At 40.6% G+C, this 27,135-nt stretch overlaps 1 protein-coding gene and 1 long non-coding RNA gene across 9 annotated transcripts in view; one reads left to right on the top strand and one right to left on the bottom strand.

Annotated features, from left to right (window-relative positions):
* Window positions 1-7,080, bottom strand: part of GOLM2 (golgi membrane protein 2) — a 126,477-nt gene extending 119,397 nt beyond the window's left edge. For 3 of the 7 annotated variants that reach the window (XR_012373604.1, XM_073876924.1, XM_073876925.1), the window contains exon 1: window positions 6,429-7,080. Coding sequence is in view for 6 of the 7 variants with exons in the window: in XM_073876924.1 (XP_073733025.1) it covers window positions 6,429-6,755 (327 nt within the window). In the remaining variant the exon portion in view is untranslated. The remainder of the gene's footprint in view (window positions 1-6,428) is intronic. The other 4 variants (XM_073876927.1, XM_073876928.1, XM_025884200.2 and 1 more) reach the window with 3 other exon arrangements.
* Window positions 267-12,126, top strand: LOC141369989 (uncharacterized). 2 transcript variants are annotated; one of them, XR_012373606.1, is made up of 4 exons: window positions 267-387; window positions 2,696-2,760; window positions 11,166-11,327; window positions 11,949-12,126. It is a non-coding gene; the product is annotated as an uncharacterized lncRNA (long non-coding RNA). The 2 variants fall into 2 exon arrangements; XR_012373605.1 differs by having other exon boundaries at window positions 2,631-2,760.
* Window positions 12,127-27,135: the final 15,009 nt, after the last annotated feature.

The raw sequence follows: 27,135 nt of genomic DNA, 5'->3' as shown, positions 1-27,135 counted from the left end.
TTTCTGACAGAAAGAGGAAAGGCAGGCATTGTTGTGTATCATAGATTCACCCTTCTTATGGGCTGAACTGTGTTCCCCCAAAAATCCATGTATTGAAGTCTCAAACCCCAGTACCTCGGAATGTAACCTATTTGGAAATAAGGTTTTTAAAGAGGTGACTAAGTTAAAATGAGGCCATTAGGGTGGGGCACTAATCCATTATGACTGGTGTCCTTATAAGAGGAAGAGATGCTAAGGATTTGTGTGCAAAGCAGACGGGAGTAGGGAGGGAGGACAACTATGTGATAACAAAGTAGCAAGAGGGCAGCCATCTGCAAGCCAAGGAGAGAGGCTCCAGAAGAAACCAATCTGCTGCACTTCAACCTTGGATTTCCAGACTCCAGAACTGTGAGAACATAAATTTCTGTTGTTTTCAGCCATCCAGTCTGTAGTATTTTGTATGGGAGTCCTAGCAAACTAATATAACCCTCTGGGGGAACTCCTTTAGGAGGATGGCAAAAAATAAGATAAATATAGGGGAAATCCCACAGAAGTAGGGCTTGCTTCTTACTTCCCCGGAACAGCTTAAGCTCCCTTATTTCTGTGTTCTAACAGCCCAGGTAACAGAGGTAACAGATTGAAAATGGCAGGACAGTATAATAAATTGGAAGAAGTCCAATATCACCTTTCTGATTCCTTTGGAGCTGGGATTCCTAGACTCCCAAAGCTAGCCTGACAGTAGCACACCTAGCACCTAGATCTTAGTCTCTAATACCATTTTCCAATAAAAGGAACCAAGTCTTCTTGGAGAAATTGCTGATTCTAGGACTGGGGCAGGAAATATACAAGATAAGCCTGGAGCATCTTTTTTTTTTTTTTTAATATTTATTTGACAGAGAGAGACACAGCGAGAGAAGGAACACAAGCAGGGGGAGCGGGAGAGGGAGAAGCAGGCTCCCCGCCGAGCAGGGAGCCCGATGCGGGGCTCGATCCCAGGACCCTGGGATCATGACCTGAGCCGAAGGCAGACGCTTAACGACTGAGCCAGTGAGGCACCCCAAGCCTGGAGCATCTTGTAATGCCAGAGAGTAAGGAAGGGGCATGTCACAGTGATGGGTATTATGTCAAAGGGATGCAGGAGGCAACTCAAAGAGCTCCCAATGGTCAAAGCTGGAACAATTTGAGCAAAAAAATAAAGTGACATTGGATTATAATCTGAAGTATAAAATAAATATCTATGAGTCCATACTAATATAAATGACTAATAAATTAATGAGGGAAAAGAGACAAAGATCCATGCAGAAGAATTTAAAATAATTTATAGAGATACTCTGACCTTAAGGAGATAAGAGTATAACTCCCATTCATTAAGTGTGGGCTGCATATAGTAACTTCCTTCCAAAGAGTACAGCGTGAAAAAAAAAAAAAGGAAAAAAAGAGTAACTTTATGGTAGAGAAACAGAACAAACTCTACCTCAAGCCAGGTGATCAAGGTTAACATCAACAGTGATAAGTCATTTTGAGAGATGTACCACTAATATGATGTGACAAGAATGACACTTTACCTCTGTGGTCTTCTTCCCAAAACCCATAAAAACCATAATCCCAATCTAATCTTGAGAAGAGCATCAGACAAATCCCAATTGAGGGATATCTGACCAGTTATCCTCAAAACTGTTAAGGTCATCAAAAACAAAGCCTGAAAAAGTGTCACAACCAAAAGGACCCTACGGAGACATAAGGCTAAATGTAATGTGGTACTCTGGATGGGATCCTGGAACAGAAAAAGGACATTGGGGAAAAAATGAGGAATAAAGTATGGACTTTAGTTAATAATGGACTTTAGTTAATAATAATGTATCAACAGGGGTTCATTAATTATGACAAATGTATCATACTAATGTAAGATGTTAGTAATAGGAGAAACTAGGTGTGGGGTATATGGAAACTGTACTATCTTTGCAGTAGTTCCATATATCTAAAATTGTAAAATAAAAGTTTATTTAATTTTTTTAATATTTATTTATTTATTCCAGAGAGAGAGAGACAGAGACAGCATGGCGAGCAGGGAGAGGGGCAAAGGGAGAGGGGAAGTAGAGTCCCCACTGAGCATGGAGCCTGAGAAGGGACTCCATCCCATGACCCCAGCCAAAACCAAGAGTAGGCTGCTCAACCGACTGAAGCACCCAGGCGCCCCTAAAAGTTTATTTAAAAAAAGGAAAGAAAAAGCAGCCTGAGCAAGGACTGCCTTGCCAACACCCCCTACAACACACATCCTAACTAAAGCAGCTCAGCAGGGTGAAGGCATTTTTGGTGTGAAACATCTATTGGAAGGAGGCGGGTATACAGGGGGTGATGCCGCCATAGGATCAGGGTCTCCAAAAGACTGTAAAAGAAGTACCTAGTCAGGCATCCAAACACCACTGTTGATACTTAAGACTCTTGAAGACCCCCAAAAGCACATGCAGATCTGAGGTCACTGCCCACAATGCCTTGGGAACATACAAAATTTAACCTACACCTCAGACTACCATGACAATGAGAATATTAACAGGGCATCTTAGGACACAGTTAAGGAAATCTTAATTTGACGACTTAAACAATAGGAAAAATGTTTATCTCACCTAACAAATGCCAATATTCTATTACAGTATTCTACTCTATAATCTTCAGTGCCTCAGCCATTCTTTAGGTGACTCTCCTGGCACTTTTGTAGTCTCCATCTCAGGTATCACATGCAGAAGGAACAACATCTGACAGAAGAAGAGACCATCTCTTCAAGTAAGACTCTTTTGTTTTTTTTTTGTTTTTTGGGGATTTTTTTTTAAAGATTTTATTCATTTATTTATTTGAGAGAGAGCACAAGTGAGGTGAGGGGCAGAGGGAGAAGCAGGCTCCCCGCTGAGCAGGACCCCAGGATCATGACCTGACCTAAAGGCAGGCACTCAACCGACTGAGCCACCCAGGTACCCAAGTGAGACTTTTGAAGAGCACTTGTCAGGTGTTTTGCTGAATGTCATTCAGTATGAATTTGTCTTTCTCATGATTAGACTGGGGATTTTTAGATTTGGGGTAAGAATACTATAGAGATCCAAGTGCCATTCTTTTAAGGAGCAAGGAAAAACTTCCCCTCACAACTCACTAGCCACATCATAAGCCCCCTCCTAAACTAATCACTAGGAAGAAAAATGAAATTATCATACTCAGTTTAGACCAAGCAGGACTTAGCCCTGAGACACAAAGGGAAGAATACATATCAGACAAAACAGGGCTGGTCTGCAAAAGTGAAGGGGGTATGAATGGACACTGAGCAGGCCATCACCAGTGTCTACAGGTAAAAACCCTAAAAGACAGGGCCTCTACTCAAGAGACTACATTAAATGAACAAGTCTGTTTTAAAATGAACGAGACACTTTTCATTGTCTAATTTACTTCTCCTTCCCCCAACACTATCACCACCCAGAGGGATTTTTAGATCAGTTATAGAAAATAATAAAGCTTTAGGCTTTGTTTATTCTACAGTCTGATTCGTAATGTGTCCAGTTTGATACTTCCATATATGTGATCTCAGATCTGTACAATACCTAGGTAGGTACTATGATCCCCTAGGTAGGTACAGATGAGGAAATGAACCCGAAGTAGTTAAATAACTTGCCCAACATCATATAGCTAGAAACTGAGTTAGAATTCTAAGCTATATCTGCAGTCCTCGAAGCTTGAAATGTTTTTTAAGCTACCATATACTTCCCCAGATATCAAGGGAGTAGCAGCAATAAAGGAAACACCTCTAAAAGAGAACTTTCATCTATAGTTCATCTAGACCAAAACTACCCTTTCTATTAGGAGCTCAAAGCCCCCTTCTTAACCCCAAGAACAAACATGCACAAGCACTCCAACAAAGATGCTGTAGCTAACACAATATGAAACTGACATACAAGTGAGAGATTTAGATTTGTGAGCCAGTTGCATAAATTATCCAAACAAAAGTAGTTAAGATATACGGCAACATTTCCCAAACTAGTGTGCTTTGCTGGATTCTTCTGTACCATGATAACAAGTAGGCCATGAAAATAGTAATCTGTGATCAAATTAACTGACAGACTAGGTTAAACAAAATTAAATAGGCTTATTTACCAAAAGAGCCTTTATATGCTAGCAGGCATCAAGAACCCCAAGAAAAGCACATTCTACTTATAATGTTTAACATTTACCTCCAAAAAAGAAGGTTTTCCTTTTTAATCCTGACCACTTATAAACAACTCCTAGGAAAGTATTCTGTTTAACACCATTTTGAGAAATACTATTCTACAAGGGAAGCAAAGGCCCAAGAAGAGAGTCCATTATTAGGGGGCTGGAGGCAAACAAACAAACCCAATAAAGAATATAGTGAAGAAGGTAGGAAGCAAATCTGGAGAGTTCAATATTATAGAAGCAAGAAAGGAGATGGTTTCTAAAAAGAGACAATCAACAGAACCAAACTATTGAGAGATTAAATAGATTGATAATAAAAAAAATTTTTGGATTGGAGTAGGAAAACTGTCACTTGTGACCTTTAAGAGAATAGCTTCAGAAAGGGGAGGAAAGGATGGCAAGCATAATAAGAAAAGATTAGGATGGAAATGATAAAAGAAGTAGATGAAGCATTTCTAGACGATCAATAATTGTAGTTTAGCAGTGAAAGTGAAAAAAAGAAATTGGTGGGGCGCCTGGGTGGCTCAGTCCGTTAAGCATCTGCTTTCCGCTAAGTTGTGATCCCGGGGTCCTGGGATGGAGCCTCACGTAGGGCTGACTCCCTGCTGCGGGGAGGCTGCTTCTCCCTCTCCATCTGTTGCTCCCCCTGCTTGTGCTCTCTCTGTCAAATAAATGTATAAAATCTTAAAAAATAAAAAAAAAGACATCCTTAAGTGAAAATGACTCTTTAAAAAAAATAAATTGGTTGGTTGGGAAAAGGCAGTATAGAGAGGAATGAAAAAAAAATTTAGAATGGGGGACACCCGTACCTGGTTGAAGGTAAAAGTGAAAACATACTAAAAGAAACATAATTATAGACCAGTAGATGGAAGAAATGGAACCCAGAGTATAAATGACTAGAAAAAAGTTACCTTTCCTCTTAGATTGGAGAGAATTTGAATAGCAATGCCTAGCCAAGTCTAAAGACCTTATTTTAATACTCCAAAATTTCACAGATTTCTGCCTACTCCACCCAAGAGAATTTTTCAGTCTTTAGAGTTCAGTGTATAGCATATGTATGAATTTCCTGATGTGTTGCTCCTCTCAGAGGATGTCTATGTTACGGGCAAAAGGAGAGGGTTATAGAGCAGTAATTACCTGAGGGCCCCAATCTGCATGAAATAAGTCAGGTGGAGGAAGATGACAATAAGGAAGCTGGAGCTCATGGAGATTTTAATTTATAATGACTTAGTACAAATGATTTTGATATAGAAAATAAAAACTTACAATTAAAATAGGAACACACAAAAAATGTGAAGATTACCATAAAGGGTCCAGAAAAATGGCATCTACTTAGCCCACCCAGAAATTTTCACAACCCTGCTATACCAACAGAAGTTGCATAAGTCATAAATTAATAATGTAACTCCAATATGCTGGTGAGTGAGAAAAAAAGACTATTCAGTAGCAGGTCTAGTTACAGTCCAGCTTCAAACTTTTTAAACTTTGTATGGCTTTCCATTTACATAAAACACCAATCCTAAGAACTACTTAAGCATGAGAATTTTCATTTTTATTTGTCTCAAGAACAAGGACACTGACATGAGATTCTGTTGCTCAGAACATAATTAGAGATTCTATCTTTTTGGCTAATGTCATTAACAATTCAAATTGAGTACATAATTTTGTACTATGTCCAGATCACAAGTGTGGCTCATATATGGCTCCAAAGCCCATTTACCGTACATTTTGATCACAAAAAAAGGTAGTAACATCTGATTCTTCAACTACTTAACATATCAACCTACAGAGTTTAAGAAAAGTCATACTACTTAAAAAATATATAAACACAAGATTAGAGGGGGCCCCATTCCTTAATTAAAGAAATTAATATTGATCAGTATGCACGGAATACGGATAAGGCAACAATACCAAGACCAAATCTGGCCGTCTCCAGATTTGTGTATCTGTAAACCTAAGGCTGCCACATAGGCCAGACGACTACTCCTGCCAGCTCAGCAGCTGAGCTTGGAGAAAAGGCGGCATCCACACACAGGCCACTCTAGAGAACCAGAACTTAAGGCCAGTTTTGTCTGGTGGAGACTGGAGAACGTGGCAGTGATAAACCGGGAAAACTCTGACAAACAGGGTTGTTGGCGGTTAAGGGGGGCCTCCACGGCTGAAATCCTGGAAGGCATAGAGCAGCTACGGCGGGCCAACCCCCCGACGCCGGGGTTGAAAGAAACTATGGGGGGTGAGAGGAGAGGGCTCGTCCTTACCTTGTCATCCTCGCATCTCTTCCCCAGGCCCTCCTTGGCCTGCAGCCGGCTGCTGAGGCGGCCGTAGTCGGCCTCCTTCTGGTCGATCTGTTTCTTGTGCGAGTCCACCAAGAGCAGGAGGTCTGAATTGCGCTTCTCCAGGCGCCCGCGGGCCACCTCGGTGCGCTGGACCTGGCCCTGCAGCTCCGCCACCTCCTCCTGAAGCAGGACGTGGCGGGAGGAGATACTCCAGTAGTTGAAGGCGAGGACCGCGATTACCACCAGCAGCACCACCAACACGAAGGAGGGCAGGCGGCCGGCCCGCCGGTTAGCTCCAAAACCCACCATGGGGTCGAACTAGGCTGTGCCCTGGGGCCTGGTCGCCAACACCTGCGGGCAGAAGCTCAGGCCTCAGAAGCTGAGTTGCCTGGGGGACGCGGCCCCAGGGCCGGCCGAAGGAGGCGGGCCAATCTGCCTGCCGGCGAGACGGAGAAGGGGGCGGGGCCGCAAGCCGCAGGCCCCTCCCCGCCCCCCCTCCTCAAATCTGGCCAGAGCGCGTTCCCAAGGCTTTGAAAACGACCCTGCACCAGCCGGGTGGAACCAGGAGAACCCAGCTGCCCGCACCCGGGGCCCAACACCTCAGGGTTGGGGGGCGGGGAAAGGTGCCGGAAGGGGGCGGATTTAACTCTGGCCCCGCCCGTTGGCTGGGTCCGGGTCGCTTAGGGGGCCATTGCCTAGTTTCCGCCGACGCCCCCTCTTCTCGCGAGAAATTGAGTTTCTCTCGCCCTTTGCATTCTTATCTCGCGAGTGTTATCGATATTGGGCAGAGTGTTGTGTTAATTTTGGCGCTTTGTGTTGGCTCTTGTACCTGAGTTACAATTCCTTTGGTTTTTACCCTCTCGGTTCCCTTGACCCAGGGTTTAGGCAGTGCCAGCCCTACCCTGGTCCTCGTGAGAGTTTTTGTCTTTGAGGACCTTTGCCCCTGCGACTGCTTTGTAGGGACAACAGTAGGTGAGCTTCCGGCAGAAAGGGCGACTACGAAGGTTTTGTACTTGATTCAGTAAAAGATTTTCTTGTTCATGCTAATGATTTGGAGAATAAACAAAAAAGACCACAAAATAGCGGTGCCCCAAACATTACAGAGAAAAATGCAGAGAAACTAAGCTTTATGACTGAAGGGGGTGGTGCCATCCTGGTTTCCAAGGTTACTGCTTTCACGAAAGAGAACTTCAGAATGTATGAGTTCTGTTCTTAAACTCACTGCTGCTTTTGCTTTGAGCCAGGCTTCCAAATAGAAAATCCAGAAGCTGCCCTCAATGAATGGTAATTAATGCTGATACTGACAGCACACTCTGGGTTAGAAATAACAGCTCTTTTACAAATTATTTGTGCATGCCTAGTCTCATGTTATCCTCTCAACACAGTTTTACACACGGGGAGTCCAGGACACAAACGTGTTCCAGAAACTTTCTCAAAGTCCCATTATCTTGTTTGAGACTGTTCGGCTTGGATCCAGATCACTGTACTCTAACTTAATCGCGTTTTGCATTACACCAGGCTAACCATTGCTATATGTTCAGCATTAATCATAACGTTGCAGAAAAAGCTCCCACCTCTTGTTTTTTCTGCAGATTTCCTTTGTCCTGACAAAAATTTTTGAAAGTTATTGGCTCTGTCCTGTTTAAGGAGATGGAGTTGCTTTATTTTTCAAACTTCAGGTTCAAGAACTTCCATGAGCATAAAACCCCAAGAATAAAAATCTTTGGTATTTTCATTCAAATCAGAGTGGTATGGTTTTGAGGCAGGAAGACTTGTCATCTTTGAATAATTATTCTATGCTTCCTGTCCATTTCAAAAATGCAGTTACTTGTCTAATGTTCCCAGAGTAGCCTGGAAGAATTATTGCAGCTTCAAGAAGTGATGATTTCTCTCTCATAAATAAAGAAAAACAAGTGACGCCAAAATTATTAATCTTTAGTTCACATCAAACTTGAGGCTTTTGCTCTGGCTTCATAAGATCAAAGAAATCAGGGCACCTGGGTGGCTCAGGTCATGATCCCAGGGTGCTGGGATCCAGCCTCACATCAGGCTCCCTGCTCATCCGGGAGTTGGCTTCTCCCTCTGCCCCGCCCTCTGCTCATGCTCTTGTGTGCTCTCTCTCAAATAAATAAATAAAATCTTTAAAAAAAAATAATGAGATCAAAGAAATCCGCTCTAGTCTCGAATAGCAAGTGGACTTTGGCAAGAGGGAACAAAACAAAACTGGGAAATCATTGACTATAATGAGCCTTCCCATGTATCCTTTCCTCAACTTCATATTGGCCTTGCTTTGTGTAGCCAGCAGTTGAAAATTAACTATGAAGTAGTGTTAACTGCTTGAAATGTCACTCTTTCAAAAATGTTTTCATTTTTATATGGGATTCTGACATGTAAAAATTTAATATTGTATAAAACACATTCACATACATTTTTTCAGCAGATGCTTAAAAGAACTATTTGGTGCCTGTTATTCCATTATTCCATTTTACAGATGCAGAAGTAACTTGCCCAAAGTTACATGTCTAGCAGGTGGCAAGGCTGAATCTTAAAAACCAATCCTATTTCAACTCTTCCCCCAGGGAAAAAAGTTTTTACTCCATTTTGATGGTTACCTCTTTAAGCTATTCTCCCCACTAAATGATCCCAATCCATATATCATCAAGACACTGTATAAGTGCTCTCCTAGAGATGGTTCTGGGTTAGGCATTAAACAAATGGAAGTAAAAGTCAATTCCTTAAGCCAAGTGATCAACTTTAATAACATTGATAAATCACGTTATTAGTATATATCCTTGATATGATGTGATGAGTAGCACTCTGTGGTCTTCCTCCCTAAAACTCATAACTCTAGTCTAATTGTGAGAAAATATATCACACAAATTCCAGTTGAAGCACATTCTACAAAATGCCTGACCAGTAATCCTACAAACTGACAAGGTCATCAAAAATAAGGAAAATCTGAGAAACTTTCACAGTTTCTTTCACAAAAGAACCATAAGGAACCATAACTACTAAATGTAATATGGTATTCTGGGTAGGATCCTAGAACAGAAAAAAGAACATTAGGGGAAAAGGAAGGAAATCTGACTAAAACATGGACTTCAGTTAATAATAATATATTAATTGATTGTCACAAATGTACCATGCTCATATAGGGTGTTGATAATGGGGGAGATTGGATGTGGGGTATGTGGGAATTCTGTACGATTTTCACTATTTTTCTGTATTTCTAAAATAAAATTATTTTTAAATCATCAGTTTCTATTTTTTGGGATATCTTTTAGGTTATCAAGTATAGACATAAGTATGTTCACATAGCTGGAAAGGCAATATAATCACAGAGAAATAATGTTTTAAGATCTATTAGAGGGGTAGGGGCAGCTGGGTGGCTTAGTCATTTGAGCGTTGGACTCTTGGTTTTGACTCAGGTGGTGGTCTCAGGATCATGGGATGGAGCCCCACCTCAGGCTCCACACTTAGCAGGGAGTCTGCTTGAGAGATTCTCTCCCTCCCTCTCCCTCCCCCTCCGTTCCTCCCCCTGCTCATGCACACTCTCTCTCTCAAATAAATAAATAAATAAAATCTTTTAAAAAAACAAAAAAGATTTATTTGAGGGGTAAACATCTACTATAAAGGGGCAAGTGAGGTTGAATAACAGGAATTTTGTTTTTAAATGGAGTTTTCTTTAAGGGCAAAAATCACGTCATTTATTTCTCTTGTACAATCCAGATGCTTTTTTGAGCTCAGAACACTATTTGGCATATGTCTTCAGTTTATGTTGACTCAAAAAATTTTATGTTCTGGGGTGCCTGGTCTGACTCTTGGTTTCAGCTCAGGTCATGATCTCATGGGTCGTGGGATGGAGCCCCACAATGGGCTCTGTGCTCAGGGGGAGTCTGCTTGAGGATTCTCTCCCTCTGCCCCTCCCCCCACTCACTCACTTTCTTGCGCGTGCATGAGTGCTCTCTTTCTAAAATAAATAAATAAATCTTAAAAAAAACTTTATGTGCTGCAGTTGAGCAGAGGAATGGATTATTTTGTATTTGTAGCTTATTCTTCAATATTTATTTTTTGAAGATTTTATTTATTTGAGAGAGAGAGAGAAAGACAGAACGGGGAGGGGCAGGAATGGCAGCACAGGAGAGGTGGGGAGAGGGGTGGAAAGAATCTCAAGCAGACCCTATGCAGAGCATGGAGCCTGAGGCTGTGCTCAATTTCATGACACTGAGATCACAACCCAAGCCAAAACCAAGAGTTAGATGCTTAACCAACTGAGCCACCCAGATGCCCCAATATTTTTTTTAACATTTTATTTTTAAGCAATCTCAACACCCAATGTAGGGCTTGACCTCACAACCCTGAGGTCAAGAGTTGCACACTCTATCGACCAAGCCAGCCAGTTGCCCCATTATTCCTCAATGTTTATGACACTGGGTAGGATTAGGTTAGAGAAGGTGGCAGCTCATAGAAATATAAAATACACAAATGTGTTAGGCAAGTTCTTTCCATTGCAAGTGGAAAAAAAAAAGCCAAAACTGCATTAAGCAAAAAATTATATTTATCTTAAAAGCACACTAAGATGGTTCACAGTAATATTAGAAGAGGAACAGGAACTGGGGTACCTACAGGGGACTCAGTGCTTCCATGACTCAGTCTTTCTGTTTCTCCCCTGTGCTTGGCTTTATTCCTTCTTTTTTCAGATGGTTCTTTTCTTTGCAGATAAGAAATATGACCTCAGCATTCCCAGGGTCACCTCCTGCTAGTTCCTTGATCTGAGAAGAACCGAGGTCTGGCTTTCAGTACAAAATTTACCAGGGAATGATTCTGGTTGTCCAGCCTGATCATTGCACACCACTTATATCCATCACTGTGGCCAGGGAGGTAAGGTATTATGATTGGCCCAGCATAAGACACTCCCCTGTGGCCAGTGGTCAGTCTACCGAAAACAGAAAGAATTTTGGGGAGACCAAAACAAATAATGTTAGCTACAACTGAGTTTTCTTATTCTTGAGATGTATCTTCCTTCCAATTAAGAACAGTTAATAAGTGAATAAAGACATTGTATTACAGGTTGGGTTCCCCAGGAAACAGACTCTGAGATGGAGATTCATAGTAGAAGGAAAACAGTCTTGGCAGAGGGAGAGTTGGAACATTACGCAGTCTCAGCAAAAGCCTCAGCCAGTTCTATCTGGAGTCAAGCTCGGGTGGCCCTTCAGAGTTGTCCTGAGTCGGAGGGGTCCAGGCTTTTATACCGCCCACATAAACCAGGTTTTGGACAGCTAGGAGAAAAGGGCTACTAGGCTGTGTGTTAACTCCAGTCAATTAGTAACAATGCCTGAATTACTGTATTTAAAAAAAAAAAAAAAACTTAAGAAAGTGTATCTGGGCTAGGTGAGGAAGAATGCTATGACCAATTAGTAATTTGTCTACAGGCACAGGAGGGGGTATGATGTCATGCATGGGAGGTGGATGCTCTGATGCACAGCCCAGATCCCTTTTCAGGCATAAAGGACTTATTCCCCCAATTGCTGGAGTACTACCAACAGAGAGCCTTCAGTTATCAGCCTTCTTCAGAATTGCCTCAGTTGAAGAGGACTACCTTGTGAATGGAGTGCCCTGTTCCCATGGCAACTGACAACCAATACCAGTGAAGAGAACACACTTTTGTTATTTCCCTATATCAAACCCATTCCATTACCCCTACTATAGGGGTAATGTGGGCTCTGGAGTAAGAATGTGTGAGTTAAAATCTCTGCCTCTTATTATTTTTGTAACATAAGGCAAGATATTTAACTTCAGTACCCCAGGTGTCCCATTTCCAAAGTGGCATATCAATTAGGATTAAGTTTAACTCCATATCAGAGGGAAAAATAACTTGAACAAGATAGGATTTTTTTTTCTCTCACATAAAATATATCCAGACACAAGCAATCCAGGACTGATATGGCAGGCTCCTTCAAGCTCACTGCTATCATCCCTACAAGTATAGAGCTCATCTTCACTTCCAAACATGACTTTCTTGATCCAGGAAGCAGAAAAGAAGGGCACCAACCTACCTACCTTCAGCTTTTAAGAAGTCTTCTCCAAATGTGCATTCCCACTTACTTCTCATTGATCTGAACCTAGTCACATGGTAACCCCCAGAGACAAGGAGGCAAGGAAATATAGTCTTACACCAACAATGTCTTCAGTTGAAAATTACAGTTTCTTAGTACAGGAAAGGAGGAAAATGTATATGGAAGGAAGAACAAACTCTGTCACAAATGAGGATAATAATAATGCCTGTCTTATATGGCTTTTGTGTGAACTAAGTGAGTTAATATATGTACCATGCTGACAAGGAGCTAAGATGGTGGGGTAGTAGGAGGACCCTAGACTTGCCTGGTCCCTCGAACTCAGCTAAATAAATATCAGATCATTCTGAATACCGAAGAAATCGATCTGAGGACTGGCGGAACAAATTTCACAACTAGAGGGAGAGAAGAGGTCATATCATGGAAGGTAGGAGAAGTGGCGATGTGACTTGGGGGAGAAGCCAATCATGGGTTCCATGGATACTAAGGAGCCCTGGTCTTAGAGAGAGGTGAGAAAGAGAGAGAGAAAGAGAAAGAGGCAGGCAGACAGAGAGGAGAGCACAGGGGATTGCACACAGAAAAACACTTCACCAAAGCCACTGACTGGGAAAATGAGAGGGGCTGATTTTTGTGTTTTTACAACCACAGGGCTCAAACACTGGAGTTTAGAGGTCCACGGTCTGGGAGGTGTAGAGTCAGCAGGCACTGCAGTGCTCCTGTGGAGAAGGAGGGCACATACCCTGGGGGGCAGACAGTGTGATCTGAGGATCCGATGGGACACTGAGAGAGATGGTTCCCCTTTCTTGGAGCACGTCTGAGAGAGGTGGCATTGCCTCTCCAGGGACAAAGGAGCCCGTGGGCACCATTTCTCTCCCCTACCCCTCAGCATAAACTAACCTCATTAAGCAGCACAGTACCAACAATGGCAGCGAAAATCACTTACACCAAGCCCTGCCCCCCTGCACTCTGCAGGTGCTGCTTTTCTCCAGCAAGTTTGCCTGAGAAGCAATACAGCAGCCCCCACCCCCAGAATACCAGCACAATGCTGCCCCCACCACCCACACACACACACATCTACTGACCATAGAGTTCTGCAAAGCTTCAGCTCTAGTGGAAATAGTATCAGGTCTCTTTTAATAAGCAGACCAGAGCCACACCTAGTTAAAACTCACCACATTCTGGACACAGTTGAAACACTCCTTACTGCTGGCAAGAAGAAACTCTGCAGGAGACTGACCTGAGGAAAAGAGCGGTGAAAACACAGCAGCAGAGTGCACACAGCCATACACCAGAGACACTTCCTGAAGTGCCAGGCCCTGGACAGTATATAACCTCTTCTTTATAAAGCCATTACTCTCAGAAGCAGGAAACATAATAGGCTTTCCTAACATACAGAAGAAGACAAAGACCTAGACAAAAAGCCAAGATGGAGGAATTCAGCCCAAAAGAAAGAACAAGAAAAGGTCACAGCCAGGGATCTCACCACAACAGATGTAAGTAATACGCTTGATCCAGAATTTAAAGCAACAATCATAAGGATACTAGCTGGGCTTGAGAAAAGCATATGAGACACCAGGGAGTCCCTTACCACAGAGATAAAAGACCTAAAAACTAGTCAGGCCAAAATTAAAAATGCTATAACTAAGACGTGACACCAACTGGAAGTAATGAACACAAGAATGGAAGAAGCAGAGGAACAAATAAATGGTACAAAAAATAAAATTATAGAAAATAACGAAGTTGAAAAGAAGAGGGTAAGAAAAATATTGGATCATGAATGTAGACTTAGGGAACTCAGTGACTCCATAAGGCATAATAACATTCATGGAGTTACTCATAACTTCGTAGGAGTCCCAGAAGAAGAAGAGAGGGGGAAAAGGAACAGAAGGTTTATTTGAATAAATTATAGCTGAAAATTTCCCTAATCTGGGGAAGGAAACAGTCATCCAAATCCAGGAGGCACAGAGAACTCCCATCAAAATCAACAAAAACAGGCCAACACCAAGACATAGTTAGTTAAATATAGAAATAAAGAAAAAAATTCTAGGGCGCCTGGGTGGCTCAGTTGGTTAAGCGACTGCCTTCAGCTCAGGCCATGCTCCTGGAGTCCCGGGATCGAGTCCCACATCGGGCTCCCTGCTCAGCAGGGAGTCTGCTTCTCCCTCTGACCCTCTTCCCTCTCATGCTCTGTATCTCTCATTCTCTCTCTCAAATAAATAAATAAAATCTTTAAAAAAAAAAAAAAGAAAAAATTCTAAAAGCAGCAAGACAAAAGAAATCCCTAACTTACAAGGGAAGACAAATAAAGTTAGCAGCAGATCTCTCCATAGAAACTTGGCAGGCCAGAAGAGAGTGGCATGATATTCAACATGCTGAATAGGAGAAATATGCAACCAAGGGTACTCTATCCAGCAAGGCTGTCATTCAGCATAGAAGGAAAGATAAAGAGTTTCCCAGGCAAACAAAAACTAAAGTAGTTTGTGACCACTAAACCAGCCCTGTAAGAAATATTAAAAGGGACTGAGTAGGAAAGAAAGACCAAAAATGACAAAGACTAGAAAGGAACAGAGAAAATTTCCAAAAACAATGACTTAGGTATTACAATGGCACTAAACTCATCTACCAATAAACACTCTGAATGTAAATAGATTAAATGCTTCAATCAAAAGGCATAGGGTATCAGAAAGGATAAAAAAACAAGACCCATCTATATGCTGCCTACAAAAGACTCATTTTAGATCTAAAGAAACCTGCAGATTGAGTGTGAAGGGATGGAGAACCATTTATCTTGCTAATGGACATCAAGAGAAAGCCAGAGTAGCCATACTTACATCGGACAAACTAGATTTTATTTTATTTTTTTTTAAGATTTTATTTATTTATTTGAGAGAAAAAGAGAGAGTGTGTGCATAGTGGGGCAGAGGGAGAGGGAGAGAGAGAATCTCAAGCAGACTCCCTGATGAGTGCAGAGCCCAAAGTGGGGCTCCATCTCACAACCTGAGCTGAAATCAAGAGTCGGACACTCCACCAACTGAGCCACCCAGGCAATCCCAGACAAACTAGATTTTAAACCAAAGAGTGTAACAAGAGATGAAGAAGGACATTATATCATAATAAAGGGATCTATGGCACAAGAACATCTAATGATTATGAATATTTATGCCCGCAACTTGGGAGAACCCAAATATATAAAACAGTAACAAACATAGGGATGCCTGGGTGGCTCAGTTGGTTAAACATCTGCCTTTGGCTCAGTTCATGAGCCTAGGGTCCTGGATTCGAGTCCTGGATTTGGCTCCCTGCTCAGGGGGGGGCCTGCTTCTCCCTCTGCCTGCCGCTCCCCCTGCTTGTGCTCTCTCTCTCTCTGACAAATAAATAAATAAAATCTTTAAAAAAAGCAATAACAAACATAAAGGAACCCATTGACAATAATGCAATAATAGTAGGGGACTTTAACACCCGACTTACATCAATGGACAGATCATTTAAGCAGAAAATCAACAAGGAAACAATGGCTTGAATGACACACTGGACCAGATGGACTTAACAGATATATTCAGAACATTTCATTCTAGGATAAAGAAGATGTGAGATACACACATACATACATACATACATACATACATACATACATACATACACACACAGGAATATTATGCAGCCGTCAAAAAGAATGAAATCTTGCCATTTGCAACGACGTGGATAGAACTAGAGGGTATTATGCTGAGCGAAGTAAGTCAATCAGAGAAAGACAAGTATCACATGATCTCACTGATAAGAGGAATTCTTAACCTCAGGAAACAAAGTGAGGGTTGCTGGAGTGGTGGGGGGTGGGAGGGATGGGGTGACTGGGTGATAGACACTGGGGAGATTATGTGCTATGGTGAGTGCTGTGAATTGTGTAAGACTGATGAATCACAGACCTGTACCTCTGAAACAAATAATACATTATATGTTAAAAAAAAAAAAAGAAAATAGTAGGAAGGGAAAAATGAAGGGGAGGAATCAGAGGGGGAGACAAACCATGAGAGACTCTGAGAAACAAACTGAGGGTTCTAGAGGGGAGGGGGGTGGGGGGATGGGTTAGCCTGGTGATGGGTATTAAAGAGGGCACGTTCTGCATGGAGTACTGGATGTTATACGCAAACAATGAATCATGGAACACTACATCAAAAACTAATGATGTAACATATGGTGATTAACATAACATAATTAAAAAAAAAGAGGGAGGGATATAGCAATACTGGCCTACCTCAAGAAGAAAGAATATCTCAAGTACACAACCTAACCTTACACCTAAAGGATCTAGAAAAAGAACAAATGAAGCCTAAAGCCAGCAGAAGAAGGGAAATAATAAAGATTAGATCAGAAATAAACTGTATAGAAACAAAAAACAAAACAGTAGAACAGATCAATGAAACCAGCAGCCGGTTCTTTGAAAGAACTAATAAAACTGATAAGCCCCTAGCCAGTCTTATCAAAAAGAAAAAAGAAAAAAGAAATAAAATTGATAAGCCCCTAGCCAGACTTACCAAAAAGAAAAGAAGAAATAAATAAATAAAATCACAAATGAGAGAGGAGAGATTACAACCAACACTACAGAAATACAAACAATTATAAGAGAATATTATGAAAAATTATATGCCAAAAAATTAGGCAATGTGGAAGAAATGAATAAATTCTTAGAAACATAAAAACTACAAAACTGAAACAGGGAGAGATAGAAAACCTGGACAGACTGATTGGTTAGCAAAGAAATTGAATCAGTAATAAAAAATCTCCCAACAAAAGTCCAGGGCCCGATGGCTTCCCAGAGGAATTCTACCAAACATTTAAAGAGGAGTTAATACCTATTCTTCTCAAACTGTTCTAAAAAATAGAAATGGAAGGAAAACTTCCAAAACCTTCTACGAGGCCAGTGTTATCTTGATTCAAAAACCAGACAAAGACCCCACTAAAAGAGAGAAGTACAGGCCAATAGCCCTGATGAATATGGATGCAGAAATTCTCAATAATATACTAGTAAATCAAATCCAACAGTACATTAAAAGAATCATTTACCACGATCAAGTGGGACTTATTCCTAGGCCACAAGTGTGGTTCACTATTCACAGATCAATCAACATGATACACCATGTTAATAAAAGAAAGATTAAGAACCATATGATTCTCTCAATAGATGCAGAGAAAGCATTTGACAAAGTATAGCATCCATTCTTGAAAAAACCCTCAATAAAGTAAGGATAGAGGGAACATATCTCAACATTATAAAGGCCATATACAAAAGACCCCATAGCTAATATAATCCCTAATGGGGAAAAACTGAGACCTCTTCCTCTATAGTCAGGAACAAGACAGGGATGTCCATTCTCACTGTTATTTAACACATAGTACTGGAAGTCCTAGCCTCAGCAATAAGACAACAAAAAGAAATAAAAGGCATTTTAATTGGCAAGGAAGAAGTCAAAATTTCACTCTCCACAAATGACATGATACTCTGTATAGAAAACCTGAAAGACTCCACCAAAAAATTGCTAGAATTGATACACGAATTCAGTAAAGTAGCAAGATACAAAATCAACACACAGAAATCTGTGGCATTTCTGTACACCAATAATGAAGCAGCAGAAAGAAATTGAAGAATCGATCCCATTTACAATTGCACCAAAAACCATAAGATATCTAGGAATAAACCTGACCAGAGAGGTAAAAGATGTGTATTCTGTATAGAATGCTTATGAAAGAAATTGAAGATGACACAAAGAAATAGAAAAGTATCCCGTGCTCATGGATTGGAAGAACAAATATTGTTAAAATGTCTATACAAGGGCACCTGGGTGGCTCAGTCATTAAGCGTCTGCCTTCGGCTCAAGTCATGATCCCTGGGTCCTGGGATCGAGCCCCACATCGGGCTCCCTGCTCAGCAGGAAGTCTGCTTCTCCCTCTCTCACTCCCCCTGCTTGTGTTCCCTCTCTCGCTGTGTCTCTCTCTGTCAAACAAATAAATAAAATTAAAAAAAATAAAATGTCTATACTACACATACTTGCAAGCCCTATCAAAATACCACCAGCAGTTTTCACAGAGCTAGAACAAACAATCCTAAAATTTGTATGGAACCACAAAAGACCCTGAATAGCCAAAGCAATCTTGAAAAAGAAAAGCAAAGTTGGAGGCATCACAATTCCAGACTTCAAGTTATATTACAAAGCTGTAGAGATCAAGGCAGTATGGTATTGGCACAAAAACAGAAACATAGATCAATGGAACAGAATAGAAAACCCAGAAATGGACTCACAACTATATGGCCAACTAATCTTTGACAAAGCAGGAAAGAATATCCAATGGAGGGTGCCTGGGTGGCTTAGTTGGTTAAGTGACTGTTTTCGGCTCAGGTCGTCATGATCCTGGAGTCCCGGGATCGAGTCCCGCATCAGGCTCCCTGCTCAGCAGTGAGTCTGCTTCTCCCTCGGACCCTCCCCCCCTCATGCTCTCTCTCTCTCTCTCTCTCTCTCTCTATCTCATTCTCTCTCTCAAATAAATAAATAAAATCTTAAAAAAAAAGTTTAAAAAAAAAGAATATCCAATGGAAAAAAGACAATAACTTTAACAAATGGTCTTGGGAAAACTGGATGGCATCATCAGAAGAATGAAATTGGACCATTTTCTTACACCACACACAAAAATAAATTCAAAATGGGTGAAAGACCTAAATATGACACCGGAAAACATAAAAATCCTGGAGGAGCACACAGGCAGCAACACCTTTGGCATTGGCTGGAGCAACTTCCTACTAGATATGTCTTCAGAGGCAAAGGAAACAAAAGCAAAAATGAACTATTGGGGGTGCCTGGGTGGCTCAGTCAGTTAAGCGACTGCCTTCGGCTCAGGTCATGATCCCAGGGTCCCAGGATCGAGTCCCACATTGGGCTCCCTGCTCAGCGGGGAGCCTGCTTCTCCCTCTCCCTCTGCCTGCTGCTCCCCCTGCTTGTGCTCTCTCTCTCTCTGATAAATAAATAAAATCTTTAAAAAAAAATGAACTATTGAGACTTCATCAACATAAAAAGCTTCTGCACAACAATGGAAACAATCAACAGAACTAAAAGGCAGCCTACAGAATGGGAAAATAATTTGCAAATGACATATCAGATAAAGGGTTAGAGAAAAATCTATAAAGAACCCATCAAATGCAACACCCCAAAAACAAATAATCCACTTAAGAAATGGGCAGAAGACATGAATGACATTTTTCTAAAGAAGATATACTGATAGCTAATAGGCACATGAAAAGATGCTCAACATCACTCATCATCAGGGAAATACAAATTGAAACTACAATGAGATACCACCTCACACCAGTCAGAATGGCTAAAATTAACAACACAGGAAACAAGAAGTGTTGGTGAGGTTGCGGAGAAAGGGGAACCCTCCTACACTGTTGGTGGGAATGCAAACTGGTGCAGCCACTCTGGAGAACAGTATGGAGTGTCCTCGAAAAGTTAAAAATAGAACTACCCTCTGATCCGGCAATTGCACTACTAGGTATTTACCCAGACTTTACAAAAATACTGATTCCTCCACCCTGGTGTTTATAGCAGTATTATCAACAATAGCCAAACTATGGAAAGAGCCCAAATGTCCATCAACTGATGAATGGATAAAGAAGATATGGTATATATACACAATGGAATATTACTCAGCCATCAAAAAGAAAGAAATCTTGCCATTTGCAACAACATGGATGAAGCTACAGTGTATTATTCTAAGTGAAATAAGTCAGTCAGAGAAAGACAAATACCGTGTGATTTAACTAATATGTGGAATTTAAGAAATGAGACAGATGAGGGGCGCCTGGGTGGCACCATTGGTTAAGCATCCGACTCTTGGTTTTGGCTCAGATTGTGATCTCAGGGTCATGAGATTAAGCCCTGAGTAGGGCTCTGCGCTCAGCATGCAGTCTGCTTAAGTTTCTCTCTCCCTCTGCTTCTGCCCCTCCCTCCCCACCATGTGCTGTCTCATTCTCTCTCTCTCTCTCAAAAAAATAAATGAATCTTAAAAAAAAAAAAGAAATGAAACAGATGAACATGGGAGGAAAAGAGGCACACCATAAAACAGACTCTTAACTATAGAGAACAAACTGAGGATTGCTGGAGGGAAGATGGGCAGGGCTATTAAGGAGGGCACTTGCTGTGATGAGCACTGGTTGTTGTATGTAAGTGATGATCACAGAATTCTACACCTGAAACTAATATTACACTATATGTTAACTAACTGGAATTTTTTTATTTTTATTTTTTTAAAGATTTTATTTATTTGACAGAGAGAGACACAGCGAGAGAGGGAACACAAGCAGGCGGAGTGGGAGAGGGAGAAGCAGGCTTCCGGCGGAGCAGGGAGCCGGATGCGGGGCTCGATCCCAGGACCCCTAGATCATGACCTGAGCTGAAGGCAGACGCTTAACGACTGAGCCACCCAGGCGCCCCTAACTAACTGGAATTTAAATAAAACTTAAAAAAGAAAAAAAATAGGGGCACCGCCCCTAACTAACTGGAATTTAAATAAAAACTTAAAAAAGAAAAAAAATAGGGGTACCGCCCCTAACTGGAATTTAAATAAAAACTTAAAAAAGAAAAAAAATAGGGGCACCTGGGTGGCTCAGTCGGTTAAGCATCTGCCTTCGGCTCAGGTCATGATCCCAGGGTCATGGGTCCTCCCTGCTCCGCGGGAAGCCTGCTTCTCCCTCTCCCACTCCCCCTGCTTGTGTTCCCTCTCTCGCTGTGTCTCTCTCTGTCAAAAAAGAAGTAAAATATTGAGGAAAAAAAGAAAAAATAATGTCTGTACCATGCTTAGAACAGGCACTTAGCAAGTATTGAATAAATGCTGCTACCATTACTATTACTAACACTATAGCAGTGATTCTCAGTTTGTGGGGAGGGCACGAACAAAGCTATATGTTCACTAACCTTTGCCTAACATTGAATACATAATTTTACAAAATCTCATTACTTTTTTAGAAAGTCTGAGATGCTATCATGATGAACAAAATGAAAATTTGTTTAAGATTACTAGTATTTTCATCATAAGCTTCATTATATATTTTCCTAATGGACACTAAAAGTATAATTACTGTCACATGGTTATCTGTACAGTTTCTGACATTAAAAAAGAAGTTCTTAGAGTCAAAAGATTGGTAATCTTGGGCCAAGGGCCCCATATTTTTGGTAGACTGTAACCTCGGCTTTATCTTATTTTTCCCTTCTAGCCCTTATGCCCTAGCTCTAAGGATATCCTATTCCCCAGGCTATATCATGTATCTAGCACTTTTTTGGCTATTTCCTATTGGACCGCTTCCCCAAATTCCTTCCTTCTTTTTCTGACGTTTATTCATGAATGTATTTATCATTAATAACAGTGACACAAAAATCTCAGATCCTCCTATAATTGCAATTATATTGTTAATGTAAATAGTTGATTGAGAAAATACTTGGTTGAAAAGTTTATTATAAAGTGAGTAATGCTTTTAGATGAAATTTTTAAAAAACTCATCATGGCATTGGGTTATTGGAAACCTACTTTATTCAAGCCTTTATATCATAAGTGTAATTGACTCATTAATTAATCAAATATTCATTGAGTGTCTGCTATGTGCCAGATAGTGTACGTAGGAGGAGGTACAGGGCATGCAGAAGAGGCAGAGGGTTCTCCTGCAGCTTCCAATCTCTTCCTCCTTTACCAGTGCCCAACCAGGGAAATAGTCCACCCCCTTTAAAACACTCTTGACACCTCCCACTCCCTGCTGCTCCCAAGTAGAACTGATCACTATTTTAGTGTGCTTCCATGATATTTTCTAGATTTCTATCATAACAGTTTATTTTGCTGTGACATGTCAGCATCTTCCTAGACTTTTAATAGATGTCCGTTCTTCTGTAGAACTACGTTAACAGATAGTATGGCGTAGGCTGTGATTTTGTTTTGATCCCATACCATTAGGCTTTCCTCCCATTCTCCGATGACGGCTCACTTCTTTCTTGCCAGTTTCTTTGGATTTGCCTGAGACACTTTCTGAGTGCTTTCTTAAGAATTCCACCCTTATGATTTTTTTTCTTATATTCTTGAATTATGGAATTTTAGAACAGAAAGGGAATTTAGAGATTGCCTAATCTAAAACTTTGATTTTATAGATGAAGATGAAAATCCAGAGAAGGAATGTGACTTGCTCAAAATTATTCTGTTCTACCAGTCAGTGGCAGACCTGAGATCAGAATGCAAGCTTTCTTCAAAATCCCGCATAAAGCCATCCTCTCTGAGACCTTCTTCAAAGTTTCCGGTCAGCTCATATTTGCCCTTCTGAATGATAAATGTTGTCTACAAACTGCATCATTTTGGCAATGGTCATAGAGCATAATACTGCTTTACATCATTACTCAATTCCTTCACATTAGTATATCCTAACTGGCCAGTTAGTTGTAAACATCAGTAAGCACAGATTTTGTCACTTTGGTTTTCTCTTTTTAGCAGGTAGCATAGTAGCTAGTAGATATTAAGATACTGGGTATTGAGTGAATCCACATAGCAGGGATTTAAAAAATATTTTTCACCAATTAACCACCACTTCTCACATATCCTCTTGAAACATAATTCTTCTTGGGGCGCCTGGGTGGCACAGTCAATTAAGCGTCCATCTCTTGGTTTTGGCTCAGGTCATGATCTCAGGATTGTGCATGGAGCCACGCCAAGTCGGCTTAAGACTCTCTCTCTCTCTCCCTCTGCCCCTTCCCCCACTAAAACAAATATATAAATCTTTTTAAAAAAATAAAATATAATTGTTCTTGTTCCTTAACATTTTGGTTGTAATTCCTTTTGTAATTTTTAAAAGCCAGACTTAGATTCTTGGCAATCAATGAAAAGATGGTTATGCCTCTGCACAGTCTGCTGCAATGTATTTTTCTGAGACTTGGCAGAAAACCCAAGGTTTCTGCCCTATTTTTTGTTTTCTACACTGCAGTTCATCTAATCTTCTAGCTCTTGGTGGCTTTCTCTTCTAGACATTGTTCTGTAGAGTGACTCAATTAAATGTGGCCCCATTAAATGTAGTGGGACTTGATGTGAGGCTGGTTTCAAATGATCATCCTGGAATTTTACAAACCTTTATTTTATTTGTTTATTTTGGTTCTCTGGTACAGTGTACCTGCTGCTGACTCTAACGTGGTATCTCAGTAAATCCTCCCGCGCTGATGTTCAGGCTGAAGACACCGCTATGAGCAGAGCTTGTCACGTGTCATATATTGCCCTTTAGGGCAATATCTTTTATCCATTGTTTGAGCTTTAAGTAGAAGCTAAAAGCCTTTTTTTTTTTTTAACCTACATAGGTTTTCACTAAATCTGTTAGTTACAGCATGTTGTTTGTGTTGTTTTCAGCCGTGCAATCCCCTGATCTATATCAAGTAAACATGATGATGGATTGAATTCCCTTCACTGCTCTTGCCCAGGTGCTCTGTTTTGATTTGAAGCAGCACGTTGCACGCCAAGATAGAACAGAAGCCAGGGTTTACAAAAGACCACATCTTCCCCCACAAAAGACCATTTAAAAAAAAAAACAGGGTGATATAGTAATATTAATTGATTATTAATTGAAATATTTTTTAAAGATTTCATTTATTTATTTGAGAGAGAGAGAATGAGAGATAGAGAGCACGAGAGGGAAGAGGGTCAGAGGGAGAAGCAGACTCCCCGCTGAGCAGGGAGCCCGATGTGGGACTTGATCCCGGGACTCCAGGATCATGACCTGAGCCGAAGGCAGTCGCTCAACCAACTGAGCCACCCAGGTGCCCTGATTATTAATTGAAATATTAATATGTTTTGAAATATGTTTGTGAACACCTTCTTATTACATTATACTGGTGTATACAATATTCTTTCTTTTGGCATCTGGACATTGCTGGGATTATTTGAAATCCATACTAAAAATTATTGGGGGGCACCTGGGTGGCTTAGTTGGCTAAGTTTCTGACTTAGGCTCTGGTCATGATCTCAGGGTCATGATCTGCACTCAGCAGAGAGCCCGCTTGTCCTTCTCCCTCTGCCCCTCCCCCTGCTCATGCTCTCTCTCTCACAAATGAATGGATAAAATGTTTTAAAAAAACTATTGGGAACTTTTGGGGTGCCTGACTGGCTCAGTTGTTAGAGCATGTGACTGTTGATCTTTGGGTGGTGAATTCAAGCCTCATGTGTGGAGTGCAGTTTACTTAAAAAAAATTATTGGAACTTTAAAGATAATCTATTAATTTCTGTAGCCAAGTAACTTTTTTCAAGTGGTGACTAGATCACGTTCTAGACACACTGTGCTATTTCATGCATCCATGCCTTGGTACATTCGATTCCTCTTTCCTTGAATGCACTCCCTTCTCATTCTCTAAGTCTTTTATGATCTTATTTGAATGTCTCTTCCTGAACTGTTTCTTCTTTGTGCCTCTACTACACCTAACTTACATGTCTGATATTACACTTGTTATACTTATATTATAGCTATTAGTTTACGTATTTATCACCCTCTTGGACTCTGAGATAGTTAAGGATGAGAACTTTGTCCTATTTATCTTCTCATCATCTAATGCTGTGGCTGGTATATATTATGTTTGATGTATGAATAAAAAATATCTATTACCTCTGGATGTAGTCAACTCATCCTTAGTCTCTCTACCACATATAAGAAAAATCCTAAAAGTCTGAATGTTTCCTCTTTTCCTTTTTTTAGAAATGAAAATAATTTAATAATTTACTTCCAAGCTTATGAAAGTAAAACATGCCCAGAACAACAAGAAAGTAATCAGATAATCAAAAAGGAAAAAACAAAAGTGAAAATTGCTCATAATTCCACCCATCCAAGCGTAACTACTGCTAACATTTTAGTATAGATTTTCCAGAATTTTTTCTACCTACATACATAGGTGTAGAAACTCAAGAAGAAGTGGCAAGAGATGAGGATGAAGAGATAAGTGAAGGTTAGCTCAGAGAGAAGCCCCTACCAAAGGGTCTGGGTTTTTAGCCAAGAGTAATAGAAAGCCATCAAAGGTTTTAAGAGAGTGGCATAGTTAGACTTGTGATTTACTAAGACTTCTCTAGCTAGGTGTGATTGTGCTTATAAGTCTATAGAACACAGGAAAACCAGTTAGGAGACTGTTGCAATAATTCAGGTAAGAAATAATAGTGGCAGGGAAACAGTTTTTAATTTGAACAACCAGACCTATACTGAGCCCATTCACTGAAATGGGGAACCCTGGAGAACTGATCAGAAGTTTCTTTGTAAATGAATTTATAGTTGCTTCTATCACTACAGGCGTTTTTCCAGTTGTAGAGAAAAATTGCACATCACTTCACTCAGTCCTTGAAGATCTTCATCTGACAACCTCAGATCTTTCTACTCTCTCAAATGTAAGCAAGAACTGTGTGGGGATGTAGTTGTCTTGAATCTTAAGCCACGCAGTTAACTTATTCCTCTAGCTTTATCCTCTATATAATTAAATCAATTTTCTTGACTGAATACCATGCCATGCCTTTCACTTCCTCCTGCCAATGTGTAAAAAATACATAAGAAAAATACTAAGATATATTTTGATAACCTGTTTGTAAAGTGTCATCCATCTCTATGCCCCTTTTTTTTCCTCCCCGCCCCCTCTGGGAAGTTGTTTCGGAGGAAACATCCAACTAGACTGTTCTTCACTTCTAGAAAATATTAGGATGGCTGATGGATGCTTTGGAAAATGAATTCCTTGGGATTCAAGGAAAGGAAACAAGACTCCTGGTTTAGTCAGCTAGCTTTGTGATAAGACACAAACCATTCCCTTGGTCTACGGGTGGAATAGTAGGTAAGGCCTGGAAAGTTTCATCATGCCTGGTGCTCTTCACACCCTGACTTGCCTTTTGTTCCCCAAGAAGGACCTATCCAAGCAAGACAGATGTCCAACTTCCCTGAGCATGTTTGGAGTAGGAGACCTCTCTCCACTGGGGGATAATTTTTGGGTGAGAACAAGTTAAGTTAAAGAACTTACTAACTTGAAACGTCACTTGTTAAGATACATGTCTTAGCTTTGGTATTATTTATCTATAACTTTGGCTAAAGTAGCAGGACCTGAGCCATCTCACCTAAATCCATTGAACTATTTTCCCCAAACACTAACTAAAGATTAACAAGGATTTATCTCTTGCTTGGAATTAAAGATTGTTTATGTAGCCTAGATGAGAGTTCTTCTAAATGGCTACATAAAAATACCATTTCTGTGAATGCTCATAAAACAGATGGGGAGGTGGTCCATGGAGCAAATCATTTTGGGAAGCACCTCATTCTCCACTTTCCACTTAAAGATTCACAAATTACATTAAGATATTAAAAGCTAAAAGCTATATGAGAAGTTCTATAATAAAGAAACCTATTGACTTTTTTGATAGTTTTTAAAAATATAATTTATATGCCATAAAGTTTATCATTTAGAGTGTATAATTCAATGATTTTTGTGTATTCTTAGAGTTTTGCAAACATCAGCACTTTCTAATTCTGTATCATTTTCCTTATCCCAAAAAGAAACCCATAAGCAGTCACTCCCCATTCTCTCTCCCCTCTC

Source organism: Callorhinus ursinus, unplaced genomic scaffold, assembly GCF_003265705.2.
Source record: "Callorhinus ursinus isolate GAN/ISIS: 27379988/994484 unplaced genomic scaffold, GSC_fseal_2.0 scaffold25, whole genome shotgun sequence".
In the NCBI taxonomy this organism is placed as follows: Eukaryota; Metazoa; Chordata; class Mammalia; order Carnivora; family Otariidae; genus Callorhinus; species Callorhinus ursinus.
The sequence above is the reverse complement of the archived record's forward strand: the minus strand, read 5'-3'. Positions and strand labels throughout refer to the sequence as shown.